The 11,658-nt window shown below is 40.9% G+C and overlaps 1 protein-coding gene across 4 annotated transcripts in view; it reads left to right on the forward strand.

Annotated features, from left to right (window-relative positions):
- Positions 1–10,707, forward strand: part of CACUL1 (CDK2 associated cullin domain 1) — a 70,915-nt gene extending 60,208 nt beyond the window's left edge. For 3 of the 4 annotated variants that reach the window (XM_084846084.1, XM_084846085.1, XM_084846086.1), the window contains 2 exons: positions 565–608; positions 3,523–10,707. In XM_084846084.1, the coding sequence (XP_084702210.1) occupies positions 565–608; positions 3,523–3,563 (85 nt within the window). In that variant the 3' untranslated portion in view covers positions 3,564–10,707. Of the gene's footprint in view, positions 1–564; positions 2,792–3,522 lie in introns of all 4 variants that reach the window. The other variant, XR_014789461.1, reaches the window with a different exon arrangement.
- Positions 10,708–11,658: the final 951 nt, after the last annotated feature.

Raw genomic sequence — 11,658 nt, forward strand, 5'->3', positions numbered from 1 at the left:
AACCCTTTCTCTCCTTGCTGTGATTCTCATGAAGATATTCCCTCTCTGAAGCTGCTATCCACCTCTGGAATGAAGCTGCCATAGACATCCAGTTTATGTTTTTGGAGGGATTGCTGCTACTTCATAGACAAATCCCACACTGCACTGGTAACCTTTGAAGTGAGGAGTTCACATGGGATGGATAGATTATGTCACTGCTTCCCATGCCAGTGTTACCATCTGCAGGGAGATGTGGTGCTAGCATTGGAAGTAACTATATCATTTGCCTATCCTATGCGATTCCTCACTTCAAACATTACTAGTGTCTGGTAAAATCTGACTGTACAGAAATGGCATTCTTCCTCATAGGTGATGCAAGAACCGTCCCTGAACAGTAGAGCCAAGGCTTGTCTTTATGCAGGATACATTTATTTATGATACCCATTTTCCTTGAATTGCTGCTCTTGAAGGCCCATATGGAGATTAGTAAGAAGTATTCTAAGCTGTGTGGTTTTTGGAGTCTAGGCTGACATCAGGCTTCATGCTAACTTTCTGTAATTCCTCCCCCCCTGCCTTTTTTTTTAGAGGTGACCAGTCACGTAAAAGAGCTGGAGAAGAATTAACGTACAGTAAGTAAACAGCCAAAGTAAATTTATTTTAACCACGGTACACTCTTTTGTACAGTGAGGCATGTAGCTGCGTCTTGACAACTACTGCGAAGTAAATCTCTGATGCCTTGAGTATAGCAACTTGGAACCTGGATTACAGAAAAGTTGCAGCGGGGTTAGGTTCAAAATAGAACTTTGTATGAAAAACCAGTTTTCCAACATACCACTTCCCTCAACATCACTAGTAGTCTTAACCCATAACACAGCCTTCCCCAACCTGGGGCCCTCTAGATGTTTTGGACTTAACATTTCTTAAATCATCCCTCAGAAGTTGGGGATCAGCCTCTGCCAGGGTAGGCAACAGTCAGGAATACTGGGAGTCATTTTGTTTGTTTTGTATACTTATAGACGTCTTAATATAATCTCTAAGCAGTTTACATATAAAATATTGTAGTCCAAAACATCTGGAAGGTGCCAGGTTGGGGAAGGCCGTTGTAACACTTGGGTGTGTGGTATGACTCCCCTTAGTGAGATCTCCAAGCATGACCAAGACATTATTCAAGGAGTTCTAACCTTAACTTAGTATGGGATGGTTGAAATGATCCATTTAGTGGTGTGGTACCAGGGAATGGATGCCCTGTTAATGGTGAACCCAAGATACCAAAGTGGCCAAATGAGCTTTCAGGTCCCTTGTACTGAACAGCTGGATGGCCAGTCCTTGCTGCCTCTAACCTATGAAACTATTTCAACATGTTGTGCAATGTGGCTTTTGGGGATGTATGGTGCAGCTGTAATCTACGTACCGCTTTTGGCCCATGGGGGGATGTGTCTTCAGTTTCTTAGGGCATGTGTACACATAGTAGGGTGGATGGGATGTTGTGTTTTTAGAAATATAGGGCACGGTGGGAGGGCTCTGAGGAAGAGGACGATTTAAATAGTTCTCCCTTGGACTTCCGGTTGGAACCAATGTCGCTCTGGTAGCATCCCACGGGCACTCACATGGGAGCTTTCTCAAACAGCTTTTTAAAAGGTTGAAAAACCTTTTAATTCCCCTGGAATTAAAGGGGGGGCAAGGCAACATCTGGATAATATCTTGGAGAAAATTATCCTCCTCAAGATAGTGGGCGGGGGGGCTGGATTCCAGGATTATCTCTCCAGAGCTTTACCAACGCAAAAAGTTGTACTGAAGGCTCCTATTTTATAGGAGAAAACAGGGCTGACGTGTTCCATAATAATATATGCTTTAAGAAATGTCAACAACTTCTGAGGGATGATTTAAGAAATGTTAACAATATTTGAGAACATCTGAGGACCTGCAAGACCTGTTTGAGAGAAACATGTCTGCGCCGAGGAGAAGAAAGGAGCCGGCATCAATTCCCCCCGCACCCCCTGTGTCAAAAGTTTCGAGAACAGAAGATATAGGGGAATTATTTACTCTGATAAAGACTTTATCTTCGCAATTTACGGAGCAAGCCAAAAGACTGGATTTAATCCAAAATTCCATCACCGCCTTGCAAGGAGCTGTAGATTTAATTAATGCGTCATGGCAAAAATGGAGACGAAAATTAATGAGCTCGAAGACCGAGTGGCAGGAAATGAAAATACGACACAATTTTTTTTAAAAAATGCCTCTGATAGAATTTCTCAACTGGAGGCCTTCACGAGGAGATCCAATGTACGTATTATTGGGATTAAAAATCTGTCTAATGATGTAAAATTGCCTATTTTTGTGGATAAACTTTTGCATGAGATACTTCCTATCCCATCTGATTATTTACTTGATATTGAGCAGGCATTTCGTGCACCAAATGCTAAAGGGACTGATTACACGATCATAGTCCAATTTGCAAAAGTCTCCACAAAGAATTATATCCTGCGTTTGGCAAGAGAGGGTGGAAGCCTTTCCTGGAACCAAGATAAAGTTATGTTATTTCCAGACTACATCAAAGAGGTGGCGAATAAAAGAAGGCAATTTATCAAAGCAAAAAATATGGCAAAACAGATGAACTTACAATATTACTTAAAATATGCTGCTACACTTTGTATTGTGTCAGAAGGTCAGATGAAGAAGTTTCTAAATCATGAAATGGCGGCGGCATGGCTGAACGTAAAAATGCGTGAGAATTCTGTTACAACCTCATGAACGGGAATCTTCAAACAAGCTTTCTTAACTGCTTGTGTTTAGTCTACATGATCCAGGCTAGGTCAGAAGAAAAATGATTATACATACATTCGTTTATTCTCTTTCATCTTTCTTTTTTTCTTGCTTTTCTTTATATTTTTTATTTCAAAATAGATATGATATGCTGTATTTAAATTTATTGTTTGAGGGTAATTGTACACATGCATTTATATATAAAATATATTACTGATTGTTGAAGGTTTATTTTAAGTTTTATTATTATATAACACTATATTTCTTCTTCTTCTTCTTCTTCTTCTTCTTCTTCTTCTTCTTCTTCTTCTTCTAGGCTACTGGGAATGAACTGTAGACCTGTTTCTTTGATATAAGATTGATGATAAGATATTGAAATGTAAGGTTGTTTATTAAATTGTAAGATAGTTAAGGTTACAGATATAGTTTTTAAAATAGAATGAAGGTTATAGATATAGTTTTTAAAATAGAATGGCTTCAGAGGCCGGGGGGTATTGGAGTTTAAACTTAATTCTTTAAAGGGGAGAGAGAGGCGGAGGGAAGGGAAAAGAATCTTCATTTTTCTTCACTTCCTTTCCTCCTCCCTTTTCCTTTTTTTCTTCTTCTCTTTTTCCTTCTCTTTTTGTTATTGTGGTGTCCTCATCAGAATATTGTATTGTTGGGAAATTGTAGTATTGATCAGGTTGTTGGTAATTTTGGTATTGTTTATTTCATTTATAAAGATAAAATAAATAAAATGTATTAAAAAAGATTTAAATAGTTCTCCCTTGACTTTTTCAGATGGCTCATCATCATGTGCAAGCTCAAGAGGATGCAGATAGTGACTATACTAGAAGTATGTTATTCCCAATAGGAGTGGACACTGGAGCGGAGTTGGAAGAGAGGGTATCCTGAGGCTCGGGTCGGCTCTACTGATACTCAGGTTCTTTGATGCAAACTATACCTAGAAGAGGAGTTTGGACTTATTTCTTGCCATGTAATAAAATGTCTGTTTGCTGCTATTTTGGGGCTAACTTGGAACAATGTGACCGGTCTTGACAAGTTCTTCTTTGGCAATCCTGTGAGGAATATTCCTTTTTTGTTTTAAAAAAAAGATAATTGCTTACTAAAACTTGGTAGCCAAAAAGAGCAGCTTCCTCTGAAAGAAACTTTTGCACTTTTTTTCAATGTGTGAACATTGCTGAGTTAAAAGTCTGTGCCCATTAGGAGTTGTCCAAAATTTTTGCTCAATAAACAATGATGACATGGCAGTATTTCTTTCTGCAAAACAGTTTGCCTCCAAGAGTCGATCTCATGCGACAGACCCCTTACATTCCAGATATAGTTCATCCGTTCAGCCCCCTCTGCTTTACAGACCACAAAAAGTCTCCTAAACTGTGATTTGGTTACACATGCTGCAAAGTTACAAGATCTTCCTACTTCCCTTGATTACATTTAGGAAAATAAGCTTGAAACCTGTAATTTTTCCCTGTTCCCTCCCACACAAGAAGTATTAACACAAATCTAAACATTGATTCTGTTTTGCTGGCTCTGGTAGTGATTGCAGAGAATTAAACAGAATGCCATACCAGCATGTGATTTCTATTCAGAGTTGAAAGGCTAGTACACAACAGTTGAAGGATTTGGCAAGATATTGTGGGCCAGTTTGTCCACTCATGTCTGCTGTGTTGGCTTGTGGCAGTACAGAGAGATGCTTGCTCTGGTTTTAAGTAATAAGTTCATGGAATACTTTGGTATTGGGCTGCTCTGATAGATGTAAGAGTTTGGCTGAAACTTTGCTTGTACTTGCAACTTACCTCTGGGCAGCAAGGTACTTGAAGTCAATTTTTTACACTCATTGCTTGTACCATTTCAGAAGGCAAGTGGAATTGCATATTTCATTCACACATAAAGTTGTTTTTTTAATCTCAACTCTGTTAAAGCTTGAACATAAGTTTTTATTAATCTGCAGTAGTTTGCACTGCATTATGGGTATCAGTTTATCTGCAGCAATATGTACCTCATAAGTGATGACTTTGGATCCTGGCTTTCTATTTCTGTTCTTGAATCAGAAGCTAATAACAAGGTGCTATTTTTTCATGTGTTCTCTGTGAAGAAGCACCATGCATGTGGAGATACCTAGGGGATCCTCTCTCCTCTGTGGATGAGTTTCCCACTGAGTCAATAAAGCCAAACTGGATGCAGCTGTGCTGAGAAGTTAGCGCTCAGGAGAAGCCCAGCTTGAATGAGTATTTAATGTAAGTCTTGTGCCCAAGGAATGCTGTGGAGGGGAAACTTTTGCATGCCTTCTTCACTATCGGGCACTGGCCCCGCTTAGCTTATGTGGTCCACAGAGAACCTTACACAGTTTAAAATGTCATTAAGTTGGACTCAAGAGATGTCTCTATGGTGTGAATGTGAAAGCATTATATTAAATAATAAAAAATATACTTGAAAAGCTGGTTTAGCAAAAGGAACAAAATATGTAAAAGCCTTACAATGTCAAAACCCTTTTGACATTGATAGAAAAATCTGGATTCTTACTTTGGTCATAAATGGATGCGTCACTTTAACAAAATGTACCTGTAGGTGTGGCATGAAAAATCTGTTCTATTTTTACATAGGTTATCCTTTTTTCCTTTTGCTGTGTAAATGAAGCCCTCTCTGCTTTATTAAATTAGTTGAGAATTCCTTGCAGAAATGGAAAAGACCACTCTTTATGAATCATAGACCCCAGGATTCACCAGTATTTTTTAACTTTAAAAATTCCTTGGATGTTCTTGGCTTGTGGTTTGAACAAGATGTGATGAAAAATATTATGTGAGGGGAGGTATAACTTTTAAGCAGACTCTGCTAGGAGAACCTTTGATTTGCTTCAGAAATAATGGACTCCGAAGGGCCAGTTGTAGCGTAACATTTAGTGGTTTCATTCCCCATGAAGATGGTTAATGTAAGCAGTGGGTGGTGTCATCCCATCCCATGTCCATAAATATATATTTGCACATAAAGTTCTCAGTCACTGATTGTCATGAACGAGTATACAGTCATACTGCTAGAATTATATTAGCATAGTTGACATATGCTCCAAGAGAGCACTCCATTCATCTGACTTCAGTTGCCCTTGAGGACATTGTTCACAAGGAGCCATCCTGATGTTGAAATGACTATGTTGAGTGAGGACCAGAGTTGGGTGCATACAACACCATACCTTCAGTTGCTCCATGGATGTCATTTGGGCTGCTGCTGCTGGTGGTGGTGAATATCTGGAAGTAGGATACCTGTTGCTGTGCTCTCCCCAGTTAATGTAAGCCCAACACTGATTAGAAATTCTTACTCTTCTGTAAATCACCCTTTTGGATGGTTAAAAACCTAGGTCCCTCCCCCTGGTTACTTTCAGAACATACTTATGTGTTGAGCAAGGGAACATGTTTTGGGGACTACAGAATAACAGGTTGGTAATGATGACCAGGGACCCACTTGCTCCCAGGAGGCCAAATGCTTTTTTGGTGTCCTTTTTCCTCTGGTTTAGAGATAGGCCAATAGCAAACAAATGTGAAGGTTCACCAACTAAAGCCCACAATAAGTTTTTGCTGTAGCTGAAGGGTTACATTTTAGGGGGGTTGTGCAAGATTGTGTCTGAGTAATGCAGTAGTTGTCTGACCAGAAAGGCCATATAGTTAACCTTTGTGCCCTCTTGAGTTTATCCATATAGTATGCCCAGACAACAAGGACACAGAAGTATTCATGGTGTATTCAGTGGCCCATAGCCATTAAGCTTCCTTCCCTTGGAGCCTTGCTATGAGCCTGAGTATCTTTGAGAAGAGTTTGCATTTGGGCTGGCTTCTGACTATGCTGTTATAGATCAGTCAAATTCCAATTTGTTACTTTGTTGTAATCATAACTACCAGAATCAAGCTGATGGGATAGAATGGAAATTCAAAATGAAACACCCCTTTGATTTTCAGTTTTGTGGAACTTTTATTATGTGCTTCTTGTGTTGGTTCCCCCGCCCCTTTTAAAACTTTTTACTGGTTTGAAGTTTGTAAATAACCTGTAGAACAGAAGTGTCTATTTCCAGTTATAATTTTATTGGTGTCATTGAATGTTGAGCCATAGGACAAGCCTTTAAAAACGGTCATCCTCTGCAGTCAGGACAAAGCATTCCTCTAATGTGGTCAATGTTCTACACATCCTTTGAAAATGTTTTAGCCCTATGTAGCATCTTGCCTGAATAGGAAGCCTGAAAACCTTTTGTAAACAATAAAAATAAAAAATGTTGTATTATGTTGTAAATTAGTATTAAGATTTCTGTATGTTTTGGCATCTAATGCTGAAACCATTTGTTTTCCTATCTTCAAAGGGTTTTATCTTTGTGAGCTGAGCATGAATGAACACAACAAAACATATGAAACGATGGTTACTCTGTAAACATTTTTCTTCAAAACTTGGTGAATTGGTGTGTCAGGCCCTTAAAGCCATGACTTTAACCAAAGCAGCATGGTCTTGGCTATGGTGCTTCTGTGAATCGGATGATTTGTCACCTGTGTGTGTTTGTTTTTTCCACATAAGACCTAAATGGCAAAGTTTTATGCATTGGGTGTCATCTTATGTATCAAATTTGTTTCCTGGGAAACTTGCTCTAATAAAGTATTTTTAGACAAATATTTTTGTTCTGAGTTTGCCTTTTAAAATTTTTTTTGCATCCACTGACCATACTGGACCACACTGAGTGTGAGAGATCACAGTGGCATCAACATGGAGACCTGGTCAACTTGCGAAGCTGGCAATCCTACACTGAATGCAGAAGTTTCTAAGGCAAATGATACCTAAACAACTTGAGAGGAGCTAACTGGGTTAACCTGAGTCTGCAGTCCGAATCTGTTGTGCTTGTGCTTACAAAAACTTATGATGAGGTATATACTTTGTAGAGTGGGGGCTGTAGCTTGTTCAAACTCTGCACTGTGCTGACATGAGCAAATTCTCAGCATCAGTCTCTACTAAAAAAAACGGGGACATACAATTGCCTACCTCTCTGGCTTTTGAGGATGAACGAGAGGTATGAAAAGTGCTTTGCACATAGAATCGTTTGATCCGTATTTCTGGAGTCCATCTCTTTTTTCTTTTTTTGGGTCTGCCTGATAGAATAATGCTAGTTTACATTAGCTCTGGTAATAGAGTAGCAGCCGTATTTAGAACATCACAGAAAGGTTTGTGATCTAGCCACTTCACTACATAGTAGTTCACTCATGTATTTTCATTAATCTGTAGGGGCCCTCACAATTGCTAATGCTTGTATGGGATTGTTTTGTGTTTTGGTGGCATGTTGAGGCCTAGAAATGTGTAGCAAGAAACTTTATTTTGAAACTACTTGTTTTAAAAATTCTCATCAATCCAGATAGATAAGGATGGCTTTTCTTCTCCCTCGCCAGCCACCCCTTCAATTTCCCCAAAATGTATAATAATGATGATGTCACTGTTTCCTTCAGTGAAGTGTGAAATATGACTACAAAGGTATCCCTCATATGAGGCAATAGGGCTTTTTCAACAAGCAGCAAAAAATGACACTATGGACTGATTTCAAAGGAGCAATTCCAAAGAGGTTCCACTATGCAGTAATTGCTAAAGTTGCTGTCCCCAAGATACTAGGACTCATCACCAGTGGATTTAATCAGCTTTGCATAGCTTTGGGTAAGTTACTCTTGTGGTAAGAAGGTAACCCACTAACTTCCCCATCAGTGTAGGAGAAACGATTATGGGAGAGTGGCTATGTGGTTTCACTTCCTTGACAGAATGACAGGGACTTTATGTCCCAGAGATTCTGTGATGTTCACATCAAACAACTTCAACCTTGTTTTTTTGGTGTTCCTTGAATGGACACACATCTCCATACCCTGGGTTAAGGGGTGGGGTACTGCTGTTGCCACTGTTTCTTCTGATGGTTGCTGATGTGTTGTTTCCCCTCTAAAATCAGAGGCTTCATTAGGCCCTGTCCACAAATGAGGGTGAGGGAGGGAGTGTTCAGAAACAGGGGAGATGGGAAGGGAGTGTTCTCTGGCTTTTTTCTCTTCCCTTATTTCCTTTTATCCCTCACACTAGCTCTCCATCTGACACATCCCCATGTGTTTTCCTTGGGGTCTCACTTTCCACCTCCCGTTCCTCTCTCCTCCCTCACTCTGCTGTCCACTCACTTGCTCTACAAACACTCCCTTGCAAGCTTCATGTCGTCTCTACCATCACCACCCCTTTACCATGCACTCCCCCAGCCCCAGGGCTGTGGGGTGTTTTATCAGTCCATGTTCCCACTCTGCCATCTAAGGCAGCATCAGCTTATTTCAGAGCAGTCAGTGTTGCCAATCCCTGCTGCAGGGCCAGCCTCTTTGCTTTTAGAAGGAATGGCTATAGGGGACACTGATGTAGCCACAAAGCCCCTGCTGACATTTTGGTGCTTGTTAACCCACTCTAATGCAATGTGCAAAAGCACTGGTTTTCTAAAATCTATAATGTGACACAAGCTAAGCTTCAGAAATATAAAATATGAGTTGTTCTCTTGACAAATGACAATGTCGAGATTTACGGTAAAATCAGTTTGCTGGTGATATAAGCAGGCACATTGCTCTGGAGCTACCATCTCTCTTCTCGTTTCTTGGTCATTCTGGGATATTGGTTGGCTGTGATAAGGGCGTATCAAAAGAGAGAAGAGAACAAATGCTCAAGCTTTACTGCTTTCATTGTTAAACTGTTAATCGAAACCTTGCTAGGCGTTGCAGCCCAAGTGTGTATTAAGACTTTTTTAACCAGATACACTGGGCTATCAGTGTAGTTAATGTGCAGTCAAACAGGTAATGTGCTGTTTTAATCAACTTTACAGCAATATAATAAGCACGGCAGCAAGGTTTTGATTTGCTCCCATTGTAAGAAAAGACTGAACTGCTTACATGTATGATACAAAGTAACTGCTAGAGAATGCTAGATGTCTCAAACAAATGAGAAAACCAACCTGTTCTCTACATGGGGCTGCCATTGAAAAGCATTTGGAAGCTACAACTTTGTACAAATGCAGGAGCTGGGCTGCTTAAAGATGTGCACTGGTTTTCCAGGCACTGTTCTAAGGACTGGTCTTGACCTATAAAATGGGTAAAACCCTATAACAAACTAGTTTGGATGTAGGCTATCGGACATGCGATCTCTTCCCATTTCAACCTAGCCATGTGTGAACAATTATCAATAGAAGTCTTCCTCCGGGTGTCCCTCCCATCAGAGGCTAGCCAAGTGGTGACCATATATGGGTCTTTTCTCCTGTGTCACCCAGACTTGAATTCCCTCCCAAGAGAAATTTATGTTACTTAATCTTGTCTATCTTTTAGGCCGGGGGTGGGCAACTTGTGGCCCTTCAGATGTTTTGGCCTACAACTCCCATCATCCCTCACCTAGCTGGCTATGCTGACAAGGGCTGATGGGGGTTGTAGGCCAAAACATCTCAAGGGTATTAAGTTGCCCATACCTGTTTTAGGCACTAGGTTAAATCAGCTTTATGTCAGTACAAGCTCCTTCCTTTGCAGCTAGGATGGAAATGCAGGGAGTGATCCCTCCTCCCTCTGTCAGTCTGCTTGGCTTCTACGCTGGTCACAAACGAAGTGTCTTTCCTTCCTCTGTAGCAAGCACAGAAACTAAGTGGGCTGGCAGAAGAGGGAGTTCCATCCCTCCACCAGAACCAGCTCGCTCACATGCCTGCATGGAAGTCCTGGTTGCATCTAGGGCTATCGGACAAGGTGTTAAATATAGGGCTTATTTATTTATTACATTTCTATACCGCCCAGTAGCCGAAGCTCTCATCTAATTTAGATGGCAAACTCCTTGGGGCAAGGCCATCTTTGTTTCTATGGTTTTTGAAAATACCATATATAATGATGGTACTATATAAAACAACCATTTGTAGCTTGTGCATATAAGGATTCCTTTGGGTGGCTGTAGAAATTTGATGATCTAATATTGGCTGGATTCTGATCAGTTTGTGAAAATACACAGTTTTATTTGTCCAGTTGTTTGTTTTTATTTTGCTCTGTCCCATGGACTCTCTTGGTAATTTCTCATCAAAGTTGATAGAACTATCTGCCTAGAGCAGGGATGGGGAATGTGTAGCCCTCCAGAGGATGTTGGACTGCAACTCTCATCCTATTTCACCATTGGCTGGGGCTGATGGGAGTTGCAGTCCAGCAACCTCTGGAGGGCTGCATGTTCTCTAACCCTGCCTAGGGCAGCCTTCCCCAACTTAGCGTTCTCCAGATTTTTTGGACTACAACTCTCAGCAGCCCCAGCCAGCATGGCCAATGGTCAGGAATTCTGGGAGTCATAGTCAAAAACATCTGGAGGGCATCAAATTGGGGAAGGCTGCCTTAGGGATTCACAATCTAGGGCGATCAAATGGTTTGGGGGATAATAGGCCAAATGAAATGGAAATGTAAACGTAACATTTCTATTTAAAAAGCCAAATAAAAGCAAAACACCTGGAGCACCAGTCTAATGACCAGTCTAAAAGCCATCCAAAAGACAATGCTTTTGTAGGCAGCCACCTGCTAAATGTGCTGTAAAGGTGAGTGGGATTGATGGCTGCTTCTGTGGAGCTCTGCCCAGGAAGTAGATGGATCTTCACTACCAGGTCTTGGAATGCTCCTCCTCCTCCAGCTGTGACACCAATTTTCAGTGGTTACCACTGGAAAAGGCACTGCAGAGTGGGATGTGCTGGGTGGGGAGTAGAGCTCATTCCCAGGTGTGGTGGGTCATGGTGTCTCTGGAGCACTGCCCAGGGGGCAGACAGATCTCACCTGCTGCAATACTTGGCCTATGTTGGACTTGAAATGGAGGAATGTGATATGAAGAGACTAAAGGATCTCAATGGCAGGGTGGACAACTTACGACCCTTCAAATGTTCTGGCCTAC

The sequence above is a fragment of the Heloderma suspectum genome, chromosome 3 (genome assembly GCF_057233095.1).
Source record: "Heloderma suspectum isolate Gila_16-S chromosome 3, 16-S_ref, whole genome shotgun sequence".
Lineage (NCBI taxonomy): Eukaryota > Metazoa > Chordata > Lepidosauria > Squamata > Helodermatidae > Heloderma > Heloderma suspectum.